Genomic DNA, 26214 nt, shown 5'->3' on the forward strand with positions numbered 1-26214 from the left:
GGCTTCTTGGTGTGCCATATTTTAACACTATATATTTGAGGACTGTTTCCCTAGTGTTTGTAGTTTGTGTTTGTTTTTTTTGTTGACTTCCTGCTACATTAAGGTGACCATGTGTTTTTTTTTTCTTACTTCTTCCCCTTTTGTTTTCTGGCGATTCTTATTGTCATTATTCCATAATGGTGCATCTTTATAAGCATCCCTGGGTAAAGGGGCCACCTGGTCGCCCTGTCGTCTATAGTGTTTTCTGGTCACATGCAATTTGGTGAAAGATAAATAAATCTATATGTTTTATAAGAGATTTGTTTGAACCAGGCATGTTATGGCACCCTATCATAAATGGAAAACTATTTGTGGTTTTGTCGTAAATTTGTTCTGTTCTGCTGAGCTTATATCAGAAGACTAGTGAAGAATAGAAGTATGTGGTAAGGTCTAACAAACTGTAAACAGTTGTTACACTAAACACAAGGGCTTATTTCTAAACTTATTAAACAATAAAGTATTTATTTTGCATATAACTGTCTTTTTTGTCCCTTTGTTCTGGAAAAAAATGTATAAATGTTTTAATGCCAGTTAAGCCCATGTAAGACTGTTCTGATGGAGGGAAAAAAAAACAGAACCTGAGGTAAAGATCATTAAAGGCTTATCCTTCACATTGGCACAGCTTCTTATCTTTGACCAGTGTGTCAGTCAAACGAAATGTGTTTGATCTGTTCCTTTAGCCTTTAAGGACATCGAGGACGTTGTCAAACCACACCTGGTTCCAACAAACAGCCGAAAAGATATAGCATGCATGTCTGAATGTGCCTGTGCAGTGGGCAAAGTTCATTCACTGAATCTGCCTCAATGTGGCCCTGTGAAATCAATGGCAGCACCTGAACAGAACCCTACCCAGTATGAGCTGATTGGAGGTGTGTATATCATGAGGCATTTAGCTAGGAGCTATGAAAAGGGGCAAATGCATATGGGGGATACTGCAGAATCCCCTCATGCATCTGCAGCGATTTATACAAAACTCTAACTGGACCATGCAGCTCTTACGCATTCAAGTCTAAGTGCCTCTTTAAAAGATATTTAAAATGTATAGGAGATTTGTGTGCCTCACACTGCTATAACTTACTATTAACCTCTGTGTCCCAGAGCAGATATGAAATATGCAGTGCCCTTGATCCAAAAACACGACTTAAGAAATGTCAAGAGTAGAAAACAAAGTAGGCAGATCAAGATCATGCAGACGCCCAAGGAAAATTTGTTGATGTGGATCAAAATCTGTATAAGGAAAGCTCTAAAGTTTTCCATATAGTTCAGGTTGAAAGAATTCTACTTAGAATTATTTTTTTGTTTTGCTCCCCCATGTATAAATTAAAAAATACCAAAAAGTAAATGCAAAATAGCAACGTATGCAGCCAGAGAAGAGCAACACATTCCTGGTAAGTAGATTCCTAACACTTACTTTGCTATTCCTTGCATTAGTAAACTCAAGATGGAACAAAGACAAAGAGGATCAAAACAACAGAGCCATTTTGTGTACCTTGTTTTAAAAAGCTGCCCCTGCTGAGATTCACTAAAAAGGTGAGTGGTCAGTTGAGTTGCACTCACCTTGCATGTTAACAACTAGCACATTCACTAATCTGCAAGTTGTGTGTGTGTGAGGGCATATGACTTTAAATTTTGTGTGTTTCAGGTGAGAGCATGCAATGTTGCCAAGTAAGTATTCAAAATACATTTAAAGCTGAAACATGTGCCTTAAGTGTAAAGGGCAAAGGCCCTTGCCAAATCATGGATTCTTGGATACATTCAAGAAACTATGGCACAGATGGCTTTGATGACTGAAAATATATTTTCCACACACCAGGATGAAAAAAGTCTCTCCAATTTCTTGCCGATATCACTTTTTTCTACTTTGGGGTAAGGTTGAAACTACAATGACAGAACTGCCGAAGGTCCCCTTCAAACGCCACAAAGAACTTAAACTTTGTGGATCCTGTTGAACCACCACCCACTGAGTGACACATGGACAGAGGGAAAGGCAGAACTTGACATCGCCAGCTCTAAATGAAGGGTTTTCTCTAACCTGGTACAATCATCATCAATGCTTCACCCTCTGTGCATCTTTTGCAGCACCTGCAGGAATAGTAGTAGATGTGGAAAAATGTACACCAAACTTTCACCCCTGGTTTGCTACATCTGCACCATATAGTTCTGTAAAAAAAGGAATTTGCTCCTTCCGGGTTTCTTTTGTTTTTGCATATTTGTCACACGTAAATGTTCAGATCATCAAACTAATTTTAATATTAGACAATGATAACCTGAAAAAACACAAAATGCCGTTTTTAAATGATTTTGTGTATAGAAGAAAAAAAGCTATCCAACTCTACTTGGCCCTGTCTGAAAAAGTAATTTCCCCGACAGTTACTAAATCAACCGAATGTAATATTGTGATATTTGAGTCTAAGCGTTGCTTAAATGGAACCTGTCTTGCAAAGTGATGTAGGCTCAAAGGTTTCAAAAAACAACAATCTAAAGAAATTCAAGAACAGATGAGAAACCATGTCATTGACATCTATCAGCATACCTGGGAGCTCTCTGGGTTTGACCCGGAGATTGTTGGGTGAAGCACCGCTTCTCCGGGTCAAGACCCGAATCCTCCAGGTAGCGGGGTTTTGACAGGACCTGTTCCCCGGCCATTTCCCTTTAAATAGGGATGTTTCCTGCTGCCGTCACCGGGAACGCCCCCGACGTCAGTGGGCAGGCCTGGCTGCATCACGCAAGGAAAGGCTCCAGGTAGCTGGGGCCCAGAAGTTCCCAGGTATGTCTATCAGTTTGGAAAAGAATAAAAAGCCATTTCTGAGGCTCTGGGACACTCCGACGGCTCATCCAGGAGGTCACAAAAGAACCTGGATTAATGTGTAAAGAACTGCAGGCCTCGCTTGCCTCAGTGAAGACTATGCAAAAAAGGCATCCATGGAGTTGCAAAAAAAAAAAAAAAAATACAGAGGCTTTTCTCACATTTGCCATGAAACATCTTGATCACCGCAAGACCTTTTGGATAATAATCTGTGGACTGATGAGTCAAAAGTACAACTTTTTAGAAGACGGGGGGGGGGGGGGGGGTCCTATTACATCTGACGTAAAGCTAACACAGCATTTTTCAATAAGAACATCCTACCAACAGTGACACACGGTGGTGGTAGTTTAATGGTCTGGGACTGCTTTTGTACTTCAGGACCTAGGTGGCTAGCTGTAATTGATGGAACCATGAATTCTGCTCTCTACTGGAAAATCCTGAAGGAAAATGTCCATCCGTATGCGACCTAAAACTCAAGTACAGTTTACTTGTGTAGCAGGACAATGATCTGAACCACACAATCAAGTCCCAACTCTGGCTCAAAAGGAACAAAATTAAGGTTTGGAAATGGACTATTCTTGATTGAGATGCTTTGGCATTACCTTAAAAGGGTAGTTCATGCTCGAAAGTCCTCAATGTGGCTAAATTAAAACAATTTTGCTGAGAAAATGGGCCAAAACTGTGCTGGGTTCCTGGGCGGAACAAGAGAAGAGACGCTGTGAGGGAGCAACGTGAAGGCAGCCTTGTAGGACTGTGCGGGATTACCGGGTCCCGCAGGAACATTGTCTGACCGCCTGCTCCTGCCTGCAGCACCCGAAAGATCGCCCACAAGTGCAGTCCTTTACCTCAGGGCACAGAGTGACTACACCTTAACCCCACACCTGTTCACCTTACAACTCTAAAACTGTATTCTCTACCATCACCAAGTTCTATTTAATGTTTTGCAAATACCTAGGGCGGCTTCAGTAACCCTCTGAACCACTCAATGTACAGAAAAACCTGGTAACCAGCTCTCTGAAAGCTATAAATTCCAAATTAGAGCACAAACACATAACTGATTAATTCATATTTAATCTGAGTAAAAATAGTCACAGTGCTTTACAAAAAATAATGGTATAAAATATACTAAAATGGATATAGAATAGTATTAAAATAGACAATGATAAACAGAAAACTTAAAACATAACTAAAATAATCTGTGGGAATCTCCTGATGTTACAGTTCCTTGTCAAGATTATATAAGGAAATTCAATCTTTCCTCCCCATTCCCCATTTTGGAAGTCTCTATCTTTGTCTCAAGAAGACCTCCGGTTTGGTGTGACATGGGAGGGGAGTGTGTAGCTCAGTCACTTAATGACACTCTTATTGAGTTGGGTCTTAAAACCTGACAGCAAATGGTTGCCTATTTGCATATTTTGTTGTTATGGTACCTTGTGCGCTAATAATTCTGGGATGGTCATGTCCCCCCATGTTAGCATGATGACCCATTTCTATTTCTCAGGCACAGTTGAACCCCATCCTACCATGCTTCCTATCATTCTGGAGGGTCACACTGTCAGCATACAGAACAACTTCCTGTTTAGATTCTACTAAAACCTAACCATACCTTAAATCTATAGATACTACGTGCTATTCCCCTGTGTGACCCCAGTGCCTAGTGGATGTGTGCATTCGTTTTTATACAAACTTTATTTTTAGCGAAAATTGCATGTTATGTTCCTACAAACAGCCGAAACTGATAAAAACAAAGTTCAGAGAATTTTTCATGATTCATCCATTTTTCGCCACATGTAGCCTCCACCTTTACAATTCATTCTTGCACTTGTTGATGAGGTTGTTACAGGCCTCAGTAAAAGTATGGTTAAGGATTTAACTATGCAGAACTAGTATTTTATGTTACATAACATGTTTTAAGATTAAATACTGGTGACCATAAATATTTGTGACAATATAATATTTATAATATATAATATTGTGGTGGACATTCAGTCATCTGCCAGTGTCTGCCTGTCGAGGCCCAGAGCACTACTATTTCTGTTGCTGCTGTATCTCTTTATAATGAAAGGTGAATCCAGAAGGTGCTTGGGACCTCCCCCAATTGAAAAAAGGCCCCCTGAATTTCAACCAAGTCAAAGGAAAAGGAAATTCCTTGCCTAAAAACTAACACGGCAAAAACTAGTGCCTAGTCCCTGTAAGATTTTATGGCACCCAGGACAGGACATCTGGCATCCTTTGAAGATGCACTGCAGGGATGCTCTTCATGTTCCACTGACTTTGTGATAGGGTCTGGCCAGGTTGATCTCAGTTTGTTACCTTTATAAAAGACACCTCAGAGCCAGACATCTTGCTGATTGATATATAGAGATGAATATATAGTTGGTCCCCACTTTGGGAAGGCTTTCCTCAAGATTAACTTGGAGTGTTACTGTGGGTATTTTTGCCCATTCATCCAGTACAGCATTTGTGAGGTCAGGTACTGATGTTGGACAAGAAGACCTGGCTTCCAGTGTCTGTTCCGGTTTATCCCTGAGGTGTTCAATGGGGTTAAGATCAGGGCTCTGTGCAGGCCTCTTCCACACGAAACTCATCTAACCAGGTCTTTATGGCCCTTGCTTTGTGCACTTGAGCTTTCCCCAAAATGTTCCCACAAAGTTGGAACCATAGCTTTGTCCAAAATGGCGGTGTGATTTACACCACTGATTCCAACGCTTTGCATTGTATTTGATGATGTGAGGCTTGCATGCAGCTGCTCGGCCATGGAAACCCGTTCCATGAAACCCCTTCCATGAAGCTCCAGCCGCACAGTTTTTGTGCTGATATTAATTCCAGGGGAAGTTTGGAATTCTTTAGCTGTGGAATCAGCAGAGGACTGGTGACTTTTACACACCATGAGCCTCAGCACTCGGTGACCCCGCTGACATTACGCTGTCTTTCTCTTCATGGCTGAGTTGCTGCTGTTCCTAAACGCTTCTATTTTCCAATAATACTGCTTATAGTTGTCCATGGATAATCTAGCAAGGATAAAATTTCACAAATGGACTTATTGCAAAGGTGGCATCCTATCAAAGCATCACACTTAAATTCACTGAGCTCTTGGGGCTGGCCCATTTTTCTTACAGATGTTAGTAAATGCAGACTGTATGGCTAGGTGCTTGATTGTATACACCTGTGTCAATGGGTTTGATTGAAACACCTACATTATTAATTAAGAGGTGTGTTGCAATACATTTGTCCATATAGTGTATATACAGTCATGTGAAAAAGAAAAATATGTTTTTTCATATCAGGACACAATCACACTCATCTATTCCTTAGCAGGTCTAAAAAATAGGCAAGTATAACTTCAGATGAACAACAACACATGACATCTCACAATGTGTCATGATTCATTCAACAAAAATAAAGCCAAAATGCAGACGCCATGTGTGGAAAACTAAGTACACCCTCACTGCTTCCATAGGAATTACGATGCTAAGTAGACAGGTGCTGCTAATTAAATGCCCTTAATTAATTGATCATTTGCAAGTGTGACCACCTATATATATATATATATATATATATATATATACATACACACACACACAGTATATATACAGTGTATATACTGTAAATATAACCTAACTGGGGCGTGATACTCTTCTAGGATCCACCTCTGTTCATAATCAGATATTAATGGTATCTGATGGTCCATCAGCAATGCTCAGAGGGAGCTTATATTGCATTTTTGAGTAGACAGTAATGTACAATGGATATAGCCACTTTTTCAAATCCCAAGGCACCAGGCCATTCAAGGCTAGCGGTGCATTTTCAATTAGGTACTGAGTGAATCATTGGCATGTGCAGAAGCAAAACTGGTATACAATTAGCTTATTGTTCCTTTCTGCTTTATGCAGAGATCTAAAGGGCTGAAGGAAAAAAGCCAGCCACAAGAACAGAAGAACAACTATTGATGTTGAATAAGGGAGTTGCTCTTTTCATACAGCTATATTTCAAATACTGGAATTACAGTTAATCTCAAGTACCAGCCATTTGAAGGCGTGTGCCCCAGACTAGTCATAGGAACTACTTATTTTTACTGGAACGTTCTGTTTCCATCTACCATCACCGCAAAATGGAACCCAATAGCCCTAAAAAGATACAGTTTTCTGTCCCAATTTTTCAGAGCCAGTTGGATCCAGAAGCATCTGAACAGGTAACATTTAATTTTCCTGTTCTGAATGGTGACTATATTTTAATGCTTGCATTCATTTGTTTTTTTGAAAACAATGTTTTGATGTCCCATCCCGAAAATTGTATTTTAACATCTTAAAATGTGATCTATTGATTTGTAAAATCTGTTACGTTTTTACGATGAACGATTATAGCTGCAATACTTATCCTCGCAGTTTTTATAAATAATAATTATAATTCTGCCCTAGAGTGTGTAAATAACCAGTAGATATTAAAACATTAATTAGGCTATTATATTTGGATGAGCCACCACACCTAATAGGCGAGTAAAGACATTTTTACTTTTGTATAGTCTAATTTGGTGGTATTTTGTAAAATTTCAGTACAAGGTATACTTTCAAAAAAGGGCATTGCAAATTACCAGTACTGATTGCTTTTAATATGGCTTTTTAACGTTTTGCCAATAAAAGGCATGAGTATTTTACAATGTTAATAAAAACAATTATTTATATTATTCAATTACAATACAAAAAGAAATAACAAAATGAGAAAGTTATCGCCCCATAAAATATGGCTTTATGAAAGTCAAATGATGTAAAGATTTACTTAAATATAGCCTCTTAAATAATATAAACATAACAGAAAATATGGCTTAAATATTTATGGCTAATGTAGTGTTTAGTACAAGGATAATGCATTGTATTGTTCTGGATAATTTTCTAACACGGAAAAAAAAAATTGTTATTGATTTCTGTACAAATATGAGAACTTGGATACTTTAATAATTTATTATTTGTCTAAAACCCTAATCTTATTCATCAAGAAATTATATAGACAGAAAACTGAGGAACAGCAAATTAGTTCAAGTATTAATATGATTTATTTTCCAAACAAGCAGCAATTAACGTAGTAACTAAACAAGTGGTCCAAGTTAATATATCTGATAGCATAGATACCTCAACAGCCTAAAATTATAAGACCTTTTATGATGCCCTATTCTGTTTGTGTTTTTATCTTGACAATCTGGATCACAAAAATTGCATAGGAATATTGAAAGAAAGAAATGATTCCAATGCTGCATTTCGCTATGAAAGTGCTACATTTGGACTGAATCTGTAACTATTCTATTAACAGATATTGGTTAATAGGACTTTATGATTTCTTTTGCATCTGAAAGATGGCAAAAGTGTTTCAGACAGACTTAATAAACATTCCACCCAAGGTTGATAAATTAAATGTAGTACAAAAAAGAAATACAAATCTGATCTTGCCATATACATAGTAACGCCTCCAATCATGCCTAGTTAAGACAAATTATATCAGTTAAGGGAAAATAGAAGTCTAGATGAACTTAAATTTAACAAAACGTTAAATGATTCATGTTGCTATGGCAAACTACGCCATGTTGTTCACGCGTCATATAAAGTAATATATATAAAGTAATTATATATAAAGTAATAGATATATTGCAATGCAATATTTTGTTAGTAATGTAGTATTTTATGTATTACAAAAATATGGTTTGCTTCATGGGAAATAAAATTGCTGTTAATGTCTGAAGTTTTTTGCATTTATGTTTTACACAGATAAGAAAGAGAAGGCCGACACCAGCATCACTGGTTATTTTGAATGATCACTGCACACCGCCAGGTTAATAAGTATTTTGATTACTATTCTGTTATGTCTAAGCCAAAACCACAAGTAATGGATAGTGTTTGTAACCAACACCAGCTATAAGTTAATCTTTAACATTTAAAATGGTGCAATGTGTACAGGGCTCACGCACTACATCGGTTGCATTCCAATGTTTGGGTAAACTACAAAAAAAGTTATATACTCCAAAATTAAATGTATTATTTTTAAATGATTTATACTTCACAATGACTAAAATTGTTATGAATGGGTATTTTAGGTAATGTCTTGAAGCCAATACATTTATTTATATAGGTGGATATGTTCATAATATGTAGAAAAAAATACAGAGGGATTTAGGCCCTAAATGGTTGTCTTTAGAACCCTTTTTTATTGTGCCAGCATTATAAATGATTTTTTTTTACTTTCATCTTTTTATACTACTAGCTCAGATGGTTTGAATTGATTTCTAGGACTCATACAAGCCATCTTACAAAGTATCAATTTAACTAACCACATCCACAGCTTTGTGTTACTCAACTTGCTGCAATGTGTCGATGTTATTTAGAAGGTTATTTCACCAATTATAAAAATTCTTTTTTTCTGCATGCCAAAAATATACAATTTTTCATAAGTGAAACAGTCTTTACATTGATACATTTTTTACTGCCAAAGTCTAGTTTTTAGACAGGTCGTCTAATCTAGCCCTTTATGTCTCAATCTAACCAACAACTTATATAGAGCTCCAATAGGAGGATGACAAGAAATTAGGGGGGGGGGATTCATTACTTGAAAATCTCGAGGAAAATGTGTGAGGATAATGCTTATCATCCTGATTTGAAAAGAATAATTCTCACTTTTAGCTATACTACATAGAAATACCTAATGTAACTGGTATAAGTCGGTTTATTGTAGGCAACAATCATTTCAATTATGCCATAACTAAGATTTGCCAAGCTTAGTTTTACCTTCCCTGTGATAATCCATCATGTTATTTTGAAAATGTTTACAGCTAAAGCCTTACTTTGTGGTTTGTCATCTTACATCTCTAGTTTTTGTTTTTACTGAAAGACAGCAGCTGTCAGCACACAGAATATGCATATGTAATTCAGCTTATACCTATAATACATCTACCATCTATTTACCTTAAACACATTACCAACGTGAATGTTCTGTTAAAGCTAGTATAGGCTTAAGCCGTAGAAAAATGTATACAGCTAGCAACACCCCTGATGCTCTGTGTGGATACGTATGTTATATTATTCTTGTTATATGATTCTCCATTTCTGAAAATTCACATTTTGCTGCAGGGGGGCTGACACCTCCTGAACTTGCCCCTTGGCCTAGGGCAGGATACATTATTGATCACTGCAGTAAATATTTTAGAGCTGCAGAGAAGGATTAGTCAAGGGTGTTAATGGTTTTGTGAATTTTGTATATTGTTCATTTTTATATATATTTTTTCTCCCCAGTTGTGGTAGCTCTACAACAAAAGTGTCATTTTTTTGTTCTATAGACAAACACCTTCATGCCACATTTGCACAAAAGCTGTTTACGTACTAAAATCATAGCAATGGGAGATGTTCTCCTGGGATTTGTTTCTCCAGCTGGGCTACTGATGGTAGGCTGGAAGTGAAGACAACATAAACACATTTGTGCCTTGAATGGTTTGCTTGAATTTTAGTTCACAAAATAAATTCAAAGATATATTTTTTAATAAAATATTTGGTCTTATACTAAACCTACTTCTTATTGACCTGGAAGACTGGTGTAGGGAACAGAGATCCTAGAGAAAGTGAGCTGAAACAAAAGAGTAGTTAATAGTCCCCATCCCATTGCCAGAAATACATAAATCAGAATTATAGTAAGGATATAGATATCACAAACCTTGTAAGGTTATGTATTGAAAGTTCCAATGGATGAAAATGTTATTGCCTAGAAAAACATTGGGTAGATTTAGAATGTGTGTCCACGTCCAATGTTCCTTTAACAAACATAAGAACTTTCTTTGGCTAGCTCTGGAACACATCGTACCGACCAAGTACTTGGTGGGTGTATGGATTGGAAATAATGCTATTGTTGAATAGGGTTTTTTATCTTTGCTAGTCTGTAGGTTGTGCGCACACCCACAAGGCATCCATGCAGTGCATTCTAATATCATGAACAATGCGTACATAGTAGTTGTTTATATTTCTATATCAAAATCATATGACTACAACACCATCATGACTGTGTTGTCTGTCTTAACTGGGTGCTGAGTGTAGGCTGAACTCTTGGTCTAAATATACAACAATAAAGTCTTAAAAGGGGCAAAAATGACAATATCATCACAAAACGGAGTTACAATGGCAATTTAACAAATAAGGAATTAAAATTACAGCTGGAGTTAAAATTAAAAATGTTAACTTCAAGTTTTTTGTTTGTTTTTGCTTACAGCAGTATGAGTATTAACGGACTTTAATCTCTGTAGCCAATTTTAGAATGATCTTTAGAGACTCACACATAATGGTGTATTGTGTTATTTGGCGCAGATCCAACCTTTTAGCTTCATTTCTTGGTGTTCTGCTTCCTCTTAATATTTTATAGCTGGCAGTTAAATCTTATATTTTACTGTAACTGAAAGGAAGTAGGCGTCTTAGAAGCACAGATAAAAATAGGCTCTCAATATGGGAAAATATTTTGTGTTTCATTCTTCTGAGAACTTATATTTTTAAAGAGTTCGTGTGACGTCAGCTTTTTTTCTAGCAGAAACAATCTCTCTCATCTTGTACTGTTATACATGTAAGGTCATTGAATTTTAATACTAGACTACTTTTGCTGTAGAGGTATTTGGAAAATGTAAAGGTAACAATCTACACATACAAAGAAAAGTATATTTTAGATCACGTGCCAACTTTATCGCAAGACAAAAGGAAGCAAAAAAAAAAACTCATTTATTAAAGTGTTAACGTAACAACAATGAAGATAATGCTAGTAAATAGGAGGTGCTTCTTTTATTCAATGTTTAAAAAAGACAAATAGGCCCGGTTCTTCTATACTTCTATTTATATGAAAACCCATGTGGTCATTTAATGCAGCTCTAGTTTAGCAATGTCCCGAGCTGGCACATATACATTGGTATGTGGAGCATATATTGTGAACACAGTGTAAGAGTTGGAATAAATAAGGCAGTTTCCCTTGATTCTTACCCAATCTTCACAGTCATATAACATGAATATATATATACATAGACTGTATCAGGCCCAGACTGGCCATCTGACACAAGAGGCACAGTACGCCACTGGTAAACAGGGCTCCATACTTACCCATTCCAGGAGCATATAGGGTCCTGCAGTGTGCAGCCACCATAAAATAATGTAATAACAGTATAACATAGTATAAAAATGTAATGTTTGGTCATGTGTATCTAGCTGGAGGTCAACTGGCCTTTATAAAGCCAAGACTGGTTACTTATGTCTGGTCTGACCATGACAAAAAAAATTATATATATATATATATATATATATATATGCACATTAGCATTTAATATTTAGCACATAATATTTGAATAGTTTACAGTTTTTCATTGATTATTAAGCAAATTGTGTCCCAGTCTTCATAATGGTGAGATGCAGACGCAAAGAAAGAAGAACATTAGAGAAAATATTCTCACGGTACTTTAACCTTTTTTGTTTCATTAATCTTTCAGTTTGCACAGATTCGTTGTCGCTCTTGTTTCTTTCTGTCAGAGTGAAGAAAAAAGAGTTTTGTCTGTGTAGAAATTAATACATTTTCTTATGCTTTTTGCCATTTAGAAATAGATGACAAGAGGATTAGCAGCACACATGAAGAAGTAAGTTTGTTTCTGTTCTTAGCAAAATATACATTTTCAGTATTTTCAGTATTATTAACAATGTACATTTAATTTTTTTGAAAACCTTAGCAATAATAATTCCCACTTCAACCACAACTTTCTTCTTTTTAAAAATGGCAAACATATATGTTTTCTTTGAAGTCTTATAGGTAAAATACTCCAAAATTAAATTAGTATTATTTTTAAATGATTTATACTTCACAATGACTAAAATTGTTATGAATGGGTATTTTATGTAATGTCTTTGAGCCAATACAATATTTATTTATATAGGTGGATATGTTCATAATATGTTATATTAACCCCTTTTTATAATATGTCATATAGTTTGGTATTTGGTAGACTTGTGCATTCCGATTCATCCAAATAGTAAATTTACAGAATTTTGACAAATTCAGCGATTTGTACAAAGCCAGACCCCCCCCCCCCCCATGAAGCAGATGAAAACAAAGCAAAAAGCTTTGCCCGAAATCCATGGGCCCTTTCACTCACATTCTCTCACTCTCTCCCAAACAATTTTATTGTGGTTCACTCTCTCTCACGCTCTCTAAATGTTTCCCTACCTTCTCTGCCAACTACATCTGCTTCTGTTGACCACATTAAAAATGTCCACCATCCCAATTTTCTGCCAAACTGAATGGGCAGGAGACTAAAATTTGTTGCCCGAAAACAAATGGGCCAAAAACAAACCAAAGTCCAAAATGTATTAACATGTTGAGTAGAAGGTATATGCCATCTTTGGAGAGGTTGTGTTTCGGCTTCTTAGCTTTCCCTTGCAGAAAATATATATGGGTGCTATAGGAATGCTTTCATTCTTTCGTAAAGGCAAAATTTTATTTTCTATCAAACTATCTCTGAAAGTGATCTCTGCCTGGCCAGCTGCTTTATTCATTTTTGTTAAACTTAAAAAAATTAGAGCTCACAAGCATTCTTCAAATCGGTGATTTCGAAAATGCCCGCTCTAGCGCACCTTGAGGATTCGATATTGTTCTGGTGGTTAATTAATATCAATCATCTGGCTGATGGATATACCGTGCCTGCATTTAAAAGATAGTTTAAGTAGACAAACTGAGAAATGAACTTATTTTGTATTTAGAAAGTTATATAAAACTGATTAAATAAAAGTGGTTTGCAGGTATTCTGAAATGCAGTATAACTACATGTGTCATGCCACAACAAAGCCAATAGCTTAATTAGTAATTCCTAAGGTTTGCTATAAAGTAAAATGTCATATGCCAACTTAAAAAGGAAGGTTGTTAAGAAGAGTTCACAGCTTAGTGTTCTGGGAAGAAGAGAAGTTTTTGTGAACAAAACAGAGCCATTATGGTACCACTCTAAGTGTACTTTTTATATATATTTTTATACAGAATGTGTCTCCTAAGCAGAGGAAGCAAAGTGTTTATACCGCCCCAGCCATGAAAGGTACTGTTCAGGTACTGTTCTGTTATGAATTAATACACTTGTTTTTGTAACTTACTATATATCTACCTTAATGTCACATGTTCATTAACAATTTCTTACAATAGGTTTTTACTAACTTTTATAGAGTGACTGGGGAGAGAAAAAGTTGGTGTTCATGCAATATTCAAAAAGTAGCAATTTCTTTGTAAGATGTCTAAGACTACTACAAAGGTTATACAATGTATTCTTGACATATTGATATGAAAGAATGGTGTGGAAAGTATGTGAACGCTTGACCATCACACCTATCACACTTGTTGGGCATCCTCCCAAAACCATGGCCATTAATATGGAGATAGCTCCCATTTGCAGCTATAACAATTTCCACTCTTCTGGAAGGCATTTCACAAGATTTTGGCGTGTGTCTGTGGGAATTTACCCATTAAGCCAAAATAGCATTTGTAAGGTCAGGCATTGAAGTTGAATGAGAAGACTTGGCTCACAGTCGGAGTTCAATAGGGTTAAGGTTAGGGATCTGTGCAGGCCATTTGAGTTCCTCAACACCAAACCTGCCAAAACATGTCTTGAACAGTCATGCTGGAGCAGGAAAGTTCCCAACCTGGTCCCATAAATGTCAGGTGAAATTCCTGAGTAGCGTTATACATTTAAATTTTTCATTTTTACTGGAAAGTATAAAACATTTGAAAATGTCTCTGAGAAGGAATGATTCCAGTTTTCTTGGGTTGGGTAGAGCCGGCAGCAAGAGTGTTTAAAAAGGGCTAACTGAAGGGTCATTTGCTAAGGACTTGGTGGGATCCAGAGTGATGACTGTTTCAAAGCTGTTCTATGGTGGGTGAACCACAAAATAAAACCCTTACCAGTGCCACCACAACCGCCCCTGGTGCTACCACTACAGCAAGCATTTCCAGCACTCCCCAGAGCAAAGATGGACAGGCACTTTCAGATAATAGCAGCAGTGGGGAAGAAGAGTGAAGGTCTGCTTCTTCAGTAGGAGTAGACCTTACTCCGTCTTGCTCACAAGTGGAAAAGGATATGGTTATCAATAATGTTGTTGACTACAATGACCTGGATTTAGATAACATTGACTGGTGAGCCCTGGTATATGAGTGCAATGAGTGAGTAGTGAGACAGAGGCCTTGCTCCAGCAGCAGGTAGTCCAGTCCTCTGCAGAGGAGTTTCCTCCACGTAGATCTACACTCTAGGCTCATGCCTACCTTGCCAGCCCTTCCTGCCTCTGTTGTTGCTGAAGCTCAATCTCCTTCCTTACATTGAGATATCAATTCTGTACATATGTTTCTAATTTTGGGGACACATCCAGTTGCACAGTAATGCCTACCAGCCAGTATCTACCCAGTGCCCTGCTACTACTGCTTCTGCTGCCTTATTGCCTTACTCTGAGCTATCTATTCATCAGATTTTGGAGAGATTCAGACACATAGCATGCTAATGGGTATGTGTAACCATTGGTGTAGTGCTACTGTTTCTAGTGGAGGTATTCCTATAGTGCAAAACCGAGTCTGGGTCTCTATCTGAACCTTGAGATGGTGCTGTTGTCAGTGAAAGGTGAGTCCAGAAGGTTTCAGGGACCTCTCTCTTTGGGAACTCCCTTCAAATGTTATTTCTGAATAAAAAAGTCTACTTGCACACTTCAACACTCAGCAATCCTACTCTGTGTGTGTGTGTGGTCTGCCACTTAATGGCTGAGTAGTTGTTACTTCTAGACCATTCCACTTCACAATAATAGGACTTACATTGGACCAGGGGAAAATCCAATAGGACAAAAGTCTTAAAGGTGGCATCCTATGACAGTGCCCTGTTTGAAGTCACTGGTCTCTTCAGTGGACACTACTTCTATTATTGAGTTTGAATGTTTCAGTCACATACGTTGCTAACAGGTGTATAAAGTCAAGCACATAGGCATGTCATCTCCATAGACAAACATTGACAGAGGAATGAGTTGTACTGTGATGTCCAGTAAGCTCATACACAGTGGCAAGAAAAAGTAAGTGAACTGGAATTGCCAGCATTTATGTATAAATCAGTCTCAAAATATCATATGATCTTCATCTAAGTTACAATAAGGAACTATAACACAAATTATTGTATTGCTCTTGTCCATATCAAATACATAATCCCAATATTCACAATGTGGGTTGGAAAAGTAGGTGAACTCTTAGGCTTACCACTTCAACAAAATCGAATTGGTGTCAGGAGATGACAAACCTGGAGTCCAATCAATGAAATGGTATTGGATGTGTGCTTTAGAGCTATTTTGACGTAGAAAAAACTCTAAATTTTGAGTTTTCTGTGCTCAAGAAGCATCTGCTGATGTGAACCATGCCTCACAAAAAGGAAATCTCAGACCTACAATTGAGAATTGTTGATTTGCATAAAGCTGGAAAGAGTTCCAAAGTAATCTCAAACAGTTTACATATTCATCAGTCCACAATTAGACAAATTGTTTATACCGTATTTGCTCGATTATAAGACGACCCTGATTATAAGACGACCCCCCAAAATCTGAATATTAACTTAGGAAAAAAAGAAAAAGCCTGAATATAAGACGACCCCAAAGGAAAAAAGTTTTACCAGTAAATGTTAATTCATGTAAACTATTTTTTTTAATAAAAGCTATGATTGAGAAAAAGATTTTTTTTGTTTTTATTTCTTGTATTTTCCAACCTGTCCCCCAGTTACGCACATCGGCCCCCAGGCTTGCCACTCCAATATGGCACTGTGGCCCATGATATGCCTTTTAACCCTCTATATGCCACTGTGCCCCATGGTATGCCTTTTGACCCCCTATGTGCCACTCTGCCTCCAGAAATGCCTTATACCCCTATATCCCATTCTGGCATTTAGGGGGTTAAAATGCATATTATGGGGCAGAGTGGCATATAGGGAGGTATAAGGCATTTCAGGAGGCAGAGTGACATTATGGGAGTTAAAAGGCATTGTATAGAGCACTCTGCCTCCAGAAATGCCTTATACCCCTATATGCCACTCTGCCATTTAGGGGGTTAAAAGGCATATTATGGGGCAGAGTGGCATATAGGGAGGTATAAGGCATTTCAGGAGGCAGAGTGCGCTATTAAATCCCCCCTTAACGCCACTCCAGAAATGCCCTATGCCCCCATTTAACACACACACACACCCTATACCCCCATTTAACTAACTAACACACACACACACACACACACACACACACACACACACACTATCTCTCTCTCTCTCCCCCCCTCTCTCACCCCCCTTCCCCCGCTCTCCCCCCTCTCTTACCGGTGCTTCCAGCCGGGGCAGCGGGTTGACGTCGCCTTCTGCTGCAGCCGGAAGGAGGTGTGGCTAGCAGCGGGGGTTTGTATGCGTCCGTCGCGTATACTTTCCCCGGCTGTCAGAGATCAAAGTTCCCCGCACCGGTGCGGCACCGGTGCGGGGAACTCTAATCTCTGACAGTCGGGGAAGGTCTATGCGACGGACGCAGACAACCCCCGCTGCTAGCCACACCTCCTTCCGGCTGCAGCGGACGTTGTCTACGCGGATCGCGTAGACGTCAACCCGCTGCCCCGGCAACGCAGTAGGAAGCAAGGAAGCACCGGTAAGTGTGTGTATGATGGGGGGGGGGTGAGACAGGAGGATCCAGGTCCCCTGCAGCAGTGCGGGGGATCTGGATCTTAGTCTCCTAATCAGACCTCTATTTGAGGTCTGATTAGAAGACGACCCCGATTAGAAGACGAGGGGTATTTTTCAGAGCATTTGCTCTGAAAAAAACCTCGTCTTATAATCGAGCAAATACGGTAAATGGAGACAATTTAGTACCCTAGAGTAACGGCTTAAGGATTGAAGGAATTATTAGAACTGTTAACATCACTGTTCATGAGTGTACTTTACGCAAAACATTGAACAGACAGGACACCTCAGAGGAAGCCGCTCAAACTGCTGTGCACCTGAAGTTTGTAAAGGAGCAACATGACACTCCACAACGCTACTGGGAAAATGTTTTGTGCACTGACCAAACTAAGGTTGATTTGTTCAGGAAGAACACACAGTACTACGTATGGTGTAAAGCAACACCACATACCAGCATAAAAACATCCTCCCTAAGGGTCAAGGGAGCATCATGTTTTTGGGCTGCTTTTTCTGCCTCAGGGCCTGGACAGCATGCCATCATCGAAAGGGGCAATGAATTCCCAAGTTTATCAAGGTATCACACAGGGTAATGTCAGGGTGGCAGTCCACCACCTGAAGCTCAGTATAAGTTGTTTAATACAGCAAGACAATGACCCTAAACATTGAAGAAAATGGCTTAAAAAAGAAAATCTGCCTTTTGGAGTGGCCCAGTTAGAGCACAGACCTTGACTCATTAGAGATGCTGTGGAATGTCCTTAAGTGCATTGTTCTTATGGACATCCTAAGAACATGGCTGAGCTTAAACAGTTATGTAAGGAAGAATGGTCTTAAGTTCCTCCTGAATGTTTTGCAGGTCTGATGTGCAGCTCCGAAGTGCTTGTTTGAGGTTCAACCAGTTATTAAATCCAAGGGTTCACTTACTTTTTCTACCAGCACTGAGCATGTTTAATGGATGTGTTCAATAAAGACCTGAAAGATTATCATTGTCTGTGTCTTATTAGCTTAAGCACATTGTGTTTGTCTATACTTTTAACTTAGATGTAGATCAAATCACATTTTATAAACAATTAATGCAGAAAACCAGATAAGTTTATTTACTTTTTCTTGCCACTGTAGGTGTGATGGTAAAGTTTTAGAAAAGACCAGCCTTCTTTGCAATGACATTTTCATGTTGGCCTCAGGATGATATAGTACAAGATGTAAGGAGGCAGTTGTCTGCACATACATAATATAATAATTGTGGACAAAAAAATCACATATTGTGTTACATTTAAGATAATAATATGTTTCTGTATTGTATTATTTGATAATTGCAAATGGCACAGAGAAGAGAGTTTCTTTTAAAGGTGATCCTCAAAAAGGGAACAATGTAGAATCACTGGCCTAGAATATTTGTCAGCATGACGTTACAGTTTCCATTACATTTATATTCTTATTTCATAGTTGACTGTACATCTATCTCTGATAAATAAGAGCACAATATAAATGATGAGTAATGTAGAATAAATATTTAATGTACTTTGACAATGATTCCATCTGGTTCTCAGCCTCTTGTAGACTAAATAACAATTTAGCTCTGTAATAAAATATCGTCACCACGGAAATGCTTATCAATAACAGAGGAATACATATTCAATGAGATATTTGTATTAATTCCCAGTCAAAATAAATTGTTGTTTCCCAGACAAGGCTCATGAAGAGGCAATGCAGAGTAAATCAATTGATTTTTTTCAGATATAATAATAATTAATCATTAGAAAGCAAATACTTTAAGTATAATATATACTGTCATTGTAGTCAAATTTTCAAGTGTTGACATGCTCATTGCAAAGTTTAATGATATCATAGTCTTGTTGATTGTTTTATTTATTATCTCCCTGTTTTACTAAACTAATGACATATTATTTAAAGCTGAGGTGCCATGTGATTTAATTCATTCAATAGCATCATTCAAATTATAAAACATTATACATTTTAATTGTAAAAATGAAATATAAATATGTTTCTACAATTAAAAGTCAATTTTATGATGGAATAGCCTACATTTTAAAAATGGAACTACAGCAGGATAAAGAACAAACAATAACAACCCCATAAGAATAAAGTGTGTTTACATTGTTTAATAACATCTAAGTAGATTTTCAACAAGATTTTTTTTAATCATTATTTTGATAAGGTTTTCCAGTTACCAAACAAAGCTACCTAAAGTTGCACATTTTTTCCCCATGAGAGTGGGAGGGACAGTACAAGATGGATTTAGATTTTAAAGAAAATTAATTTTATGTTACACATATAATATATATTTTTTTTGATGCGGAGGAGAGAGAGGGGCACCTAGCAACCGCTCAGCGCCCCTCGTTCTCCCCCGCATCAAAAAAAAGAAGACAGCGTTTAAAAGCCGCTCGCTGGTGCCCGCTGCTTCACTGCTGGGCGCCGAAATATGACGTCATATTACGGCGCTCAGCAGTGAAGCATCGAGCACCAGCGAGTTGGTGCAGGATGACAGCAGCATCGTGCTCCCGTCGCTGGACTTCAAGGTGAGAGAACTACGGGGGGTGGAGAGGATATATAGTGGGTAGGGGGGGGGAGAATATATAGTGGGTAGGTGGGGGAGGATATATAGTGGGTAGGGGGGGAGAGGATATATAGTGGGTAGGGGGGGAGAGGATATATAGTGGGTAGGGGGGAGAGGGTATATAGTGGGTAGGGGGGTATATAGTGGGTAGGGGGGGAGGATATATAGTGGGTAGGGGGGGAGAGGATATATAGTGGGTAGGGGGGAGGGTATATATTCCTTCAGTGCTGAGATCACAAGTGAATTTCAATTGATCTGGGTTTGTGTGTTGATCTATACCTGCTATCGGCAGCAGGGACTAATATTTATATATATATTTATATATATATATATATATATATATATATACATATATATATATATATATATATATATATATATATATATATATGGGCAGCAGGGGCTAGTTTAATGGGTTTTAGATATTTGGATTTGCATTTTTCAGAGAAGTCAGAGAAGATCTACTCTTTGGAGTAAATGCCATGTATCGTTCTATACTGAAATTCATCTACTGCATTTTAAAAAGTGGCTGCTATTCAGGTAGATTCACAGTTTATACCTAATAAGAGTACCGTGTACTATTTATTAAATTATGTCCCACCACATCTATCTGAAAGTGAGGAAAGATTGCTTATATATCTGCACACATAGTCTGTACCTAAAAATAAGAACCAATACTTACAGCTGCTATGTTTCGATTCTAATTCCATTTTGGCATGTTAGTCTTGCGTATTGGATTTGTAATAAAGTAGAGACAGAAAGGCTTCCATTAGCAATGTAATGGTATACAATTTGTACTGGTTTCATAAAATTATAGCTAAATGGACTGGGCGTGATTCAATGGTTTTACAAGTAAAATAGACCGGTGTGATAAATCTACCACTAATAACACAATGCATTTTGTGCATAAAAATGTAAAATTTTAGAATTTTTCAATAACAACAGTGATGGTCTTAGCAGTTTTAAGACATTTGGGGCAATTTTTACTCTTACTCAATTTTAGGGCAACGATCTATTTGACCTTGTCTCCTGCTAATTTTACATACTGTTCCCACATACTGTTCTTATTTTGAGCACTGACTTACAGATGCATTTAGGCAGACCTATCCATAAAGTTACATTTTCATTAAATTATTAATAGTTTATAAGCTCTTTTATAAACAGAGTTTAGCATATAGGATCTAATGTATTCTGTTAATATGATGATTTATTTTGTACATACAGATGAATAAAATTAAATCTCAAAATTACCTTCTAAAATGGCAGAAATATGCTAAGCAATCTGTTTTCATTCAGTGCAATACCTACTGGGCTCTTTGCTCCATGGGCCAGTTGGGGAGGTCAGGGATCTCCATATATATGATATGATGCACTGTGACTAACCAGCACAACCCTCACTCTAAGCCACATGTCCTTAAAATGCAACACGCTTGCATATGTAACATATTCGGCCACTCGATCAGCTTAGAGGATGGCAGCTGTGGAGATAAGAGGTGAAGGGAGGCTGGGTTACTACCCTGGGGCAAGACATGTCACATTGACAAGATTCTTGCAAGTACATGCTAGTGCATGGGACCATTAATTTTGCAAGTTGCTGTCAGGTTTACAATGTGCATTTCTGTGACTGCAACTTGCACCATTTACAGCTTAAAAAAACAATGACATATAAGAAAATAAAATTAAGAAAACTTGATGCATCTAATATATACATATATATATATATATATATATATATGTGTGTGTGTGTGTGTGTGTTTGAACATGCATGTGTACTTGTGTGTGTGTTTGAGCATGGATGTGTACTGTGTGTGTGTGTGCGCGCATGCGAGCATGGATGTGTAAGTGGGGTGAGATGAAGTGTGTGTAAGTGAGTATGAGTGTATGAGTGTGTGGCATAGGAAGCACAGACCAGTTGTGTGGGGGCAATGATGGCACAGACCAGCTGTTGAAGTTGGGGGGCCTGGGAAGCAGGGAAGCTTGGGAAAGAGGTATGTAACCAAATGTGTAAGATTATATATATATATATATATATATATATATATATATATAGTACTGTGCAAACATTTTAGGCAGGTGTGAAAAAAAGTTGTAAAATAAGAATGCTTTCGAAAATACACATTAATAGTTTATTTTTATCTTTTAACAAAATAGAAAGTGAGTGCAAACAGAAGAAAAATCTAAATCAAATCAATATTTGTTGTGACCAACCTTTGTGCTTTTGATCATCAATTTAATATGTAGGTTAAAACATAAACTGAAACAGAAACAGCTGAGTAGGAAGAATAAAACATGATGAGGAACAGTCAAACTAACAAGGTGAGCTTGCTAAAGACAGTTGAATGTCAAAGGTCATACACCATGGTAAGACTTGACAACAAGACACATGGTACTTGTACTTCATCAGCAGTCTTTCCCAGGCAGAAATCTCATGGCAGGATTTTCCAGATGTTCTGTCTAAGCTCTTTTGAATAATCACAGACAAACACAATGTTGAGGACCATAAGTGCAGTCGGTGACCATTCTTATTTCTCTTCCCAATCAGAAGATATCCAACAATGCCATCAGTTCAACATTGACACAAAATCGTGGGGCCATGATATACCCATCTACAGTCTGGTTAGAAGTGGTCAACACAGAAGACATGCTGCCAAAAAAGCCATACCTCTGACCTGGAAACAAGTATAAGCAACTTTTCAAAACAACACAGAAAATGGCAGCAATTGCTCTGGACTGATGAGTCAAAATGTGAAATATTTGCCTGTAGCAGAAGGCAGTTTGTTGGAATTTTGGGATTTAGTCAGAACAAATGGTCTTCTCAATGCTGAGAAGTACAGTTACATACTGACCCATTGTGCTTTATCATCAGGGAGGAATCTGATTGGCCCCAAAATTATTCTGCAGCATGACAGCGACCCCAATAATACAGTAATTAAGAACTAACTTCAGCGTAAAGAGTAACAAGGAGTCCTGTATGTGATGACATGGCTCCCACAGAGGTCTGATCTCAACGTCATAAAGTCTGTCTGGGATTTCATGAAGAGGACGAAGCAACTGGGAATGCCTAAGTTCATAGAAGAACAATGGTTAGCTATCCAAGATGTTTGGAACATCCTACCTGCCAAGTTCTTTAAAAAACTGTGTGCAAGTGTACCTAGGAGAATGGATGTTGTTTTGAAGGCAAAGGGTGGTCATACCAAATATTGATTTGATCTAGATTTTTCTTCTGTTCACTCACTTTGCATTTTGTTAAATGATAAAAATAAACCATTAACATGTCTATTGTTTAAAACATTCTTATTTTAAAGCATTTTAACAAGATGCCATGCCAACTTGTCCTGCAATGAAAAATGATGCAAGTAAGGTACTTTTTAATGAATGTGTAAATGTGAATTAGCAGTAGTGAAAATGCAAGTTGGACCAGCTTAATTTTACTACGTGTGTACTGCCAATCTGTAGTACTTGCAGTTTATTAGTAAATACATTCAAAATAATATTTTATAAATGTGGGTCATGCAAGATCATGTGAGTTTGCTCAGGATTGCGTTTTAAATTGGGTGTTATTAAAGATAGACTATATCCTGAATTTCAGAATAGAAGTGAGCTAATTCTCTGTATTGATAATGTAACAGTAGCATGAGCTCTAAAGCTACCTTTAGCAGTTTGTCATTGGACCACAGTTTATACTGGTGAACGCATTTGGTTGCTCTATTTATATCACATTATCGTGAGCCTTGATGAATAACTGGATAACTGAACAACATGCTCCAGATCTATTCTTTATTGTTTATTGTTGATCTTTTCTTTAGAAAATACACAAAAATACTCGCTCTCACGGATATCAAACAATTGCAAATACATCACAGGTTTATCCCCCCCCCAAATATATTGTGAAATATATGATAATACAATTATTTGCACCCTTTTGGTCAACACTTTGTTCTACCTCCCTTTGCCAAGATAACAGCTCTGAGTCTTTTCCTATGAGGTTGGAGAAAGCAAGCAAGGGATCTGAGAACATTCCGCTATACAGAATCTCTCCAGATCCTTCCAATTTCAAGGTCAAGGTGGACTCTCCTCTTCAGTTCACCCCATAGGCTTTCTATGGGTTCAAGTCAGGTAGGACCTTGATCTTGTGGCCAGTAAACAATTTTTTGTATTGACTTTGATGTATCTTTTGGATCATTGTCCAACCACTGCCCATTTTAAGCTTTCCGGCAGAGGCAGGTCGGGCGTTCATTTAATATCTGTTGATATTTGATAGAGTCCATAATGCCATGTATCCTAACATAATATCCAGGTCCTCTGGCAGAAAGGCAGCCCGAAAACATTAAAGAGTCATTACCATATTTAACTGTGGTGTTTATTGCCACAAAGCACTATTTTGGTTTCACCTCATCATAGAACCTAATCCCATTTGAAGTTCCAGTAGTGTCTGGCAAGTTGAAGACGGTTGAGTTTCTTTTTGGATGAGAGTAGAGGCTTTTTTTCTTGAAACCCTTACAAGTAACTTGTGGTAATGTATGTGACGTTGGATTGTACTTTTGGAGACTCTCACCTCAAGACGTAACTAACTTCTGCAATTCTCCAGCTGTGATTTTTTGGCTGCTCTAAGCACCCTCTTCACACTGTATTGAGACAATATAGACACACGTTCTCTTTCAGGTTGAGTCATAATATTTCTAGTTGACTGAAACATCTTAATTATTGCTCTGATGGCAGACATTAGCATTTTCAATGCTTTGGCTATTTTCTTATAGCCACTGCCCATGTTGTGCATCTTTATAACCTTTTGCCACACATCACAGGTACATTCTTTGGTCTTTCCCATTGCAATTGTTTGATATCTATGGGAGCAGAGTAATTTGTGTATTTTTAAAATTGTTTGCATCATTCTTTGCTCATATTTACCAAGGGTGCCAATATTAGTGAAGGGCACTGTGTATGGTCAAGTAGAATGATGGGTGCAAAGTGTGGCAGTCATCTTCTAGAACTCATATATGTAAAGGTCTGGTAAACGATAACACAAATGGAAAGAAACCTGGTTTGGCTCAAAAAGGAAAACTAATTGGATCTGTGTGTTCACAGGGGTTAAGCAGATGAAAAACAAGAATGATTCTCCCTTTCCAGAGGAAGACGAAGGTGAAGATGAAGAGGACGAATGTGACCACTGAACAAAAATCTGGTGGATTTTTTTTATTTATACTAAATAATCTCCAGTCTGTTTTGTAGACAGTCTTGTTAAATGGAAGAATCTTTAAAGTCATTTTTGTACCTAAATACACAATTGTGCATTCGGAATGGTGTTTCTTCATTGATCAAGATCTATAGAGCAATTAATCAAAAATCATAACTAGCATACAGTATAATTATATCAAACTGCCATTCCATAACAGTGTCATGAATATCCTGTTTGTCACTTAACCATATTATTACCCCTACTGATTTGCTAAAAGATGTTTGCAATCATTTAAAATGATTCTGTAAATAGAATTAATTTAATAAACCTGCCATATAAATAAATATTTAGAGAAAACTGAGATTTTGAGTTTTTGTACATTTGACTCAAGAGTATAATCTGCAATACATTTGAAACTTGATTTTTCATGATTAACACTTTGAGTACCAACCAAGACTTTTACAAAAAAAAAAAATGTTTGTAGGTAGTCAGGGCCAGCCCAAGACAAAATGCCGCCTGGGGCGAAGTTTAAAATGCCGCCCCCCCCCATTATCTACCCTTCCCCCCTGTACTTACCTTTCAGCAGTCCTGCGGCGAGTCTCCCTGCTCGGTCTCGGTGCCGGTTTGTAATGCTGAGCGCCGGAAATGACGTCCTCTTCCGGCACTCAACATTACAAGCCGAGACCGAGCTAGAGGGCTCTCTCTCTTCCGCTTTAAAAAAAAAAAAAAAAAAAAAAAAAAGGGCTTGGGGCGGCAAAGTGCCACCTGGAGCAGTTGCCCCACTCGGCTCCATTGTCGGGCCGGCCCTGTAGGTAGTGGAACTGTAGTTGGGTCCATCAAGTTACTGGAAGAATTACCTCCTGCCTCCAACAGGGCAGCAAAGAGTATTTGTCAGTACCCTTGCCCAGTGGTGC

At 37.8% G+C, this 26214-nt stretch overlaps 1 protein-coding gene across 2 annotated transcripts; it reads left to right on the forward strand.

Moving 5' to 3' along the window:
* The first annotated feature begins 6729 nt into the window (after positions 1-6729).
* On the forward strand, positions 6730-25661 carry PPP1R1C (protein phosphatase 1 regulatory inhibitor subunit 1C). 2 transcript variants are annotated; one of them, XM_053471949.1, is made up of 5 exons: positions 6730-7037; positions 8602-8665; positions 12442-12479; positions 13868-13933; positions 25210-25661. In XM_053471949.1, exons 1-5 carry the CDS (start codon positions 6957-6959, stop codon positions 25222-25224), a joined length of 264 nt encoding a protein of 87 aa, XP_053327924.1. In that variant the 5' UTR covers positions 6730-6956; the 3' UTR covers positions 25225-25661. The 2 variants fall into 2 exon arrangements, with proteins under 2 accessions (XP_053327924.1, XP_053327923.1); XM_053471948.1 differs by having other exon boundaries at positions 13868-13922.
* Positions 25662-26214: the final 553 nt, after the last annotated feature.

Source organism: Spea bombifrons, chromosome 7, assembly GCF_027358695.1.
Source record: "Spea bombifrons isolate aSpeBom1 chromosome 7, aSpeBom1.2.pri, whole genome shotgun sequence".
Lineage (NCBI taxonomy): Eukaryota > Metazoa > Chordata > Amphibia > Anura > Pelobatidae > Spea > Spea bombifrons.

Excerpts from the sequence above, each read along its gene's own strand:
- PPP1R1C (XM_053471948.1), top strand. The coding sequence starts at position 6,957 with ATGGAACCCAATAGCCCTAAAAAGATACAGTTTTCTGTCCCAATTTTT. Across the intron at positions 7,038-8,601 it reads ATCCAGAAGCATCTGAACAG|ATAAGAAAGAGAAGGCCGAC; the intron begins GTAACATTTAAT and ends TGTTTTACACAG. Across the intron at positions 13,923-25,209 it reads TACCGCCCCAGCCATGAAAG|GGGTTAAGCAGATGAAAAAC; the intron begins GTACTGTTCAGG and ends GTGTGTTCACAG.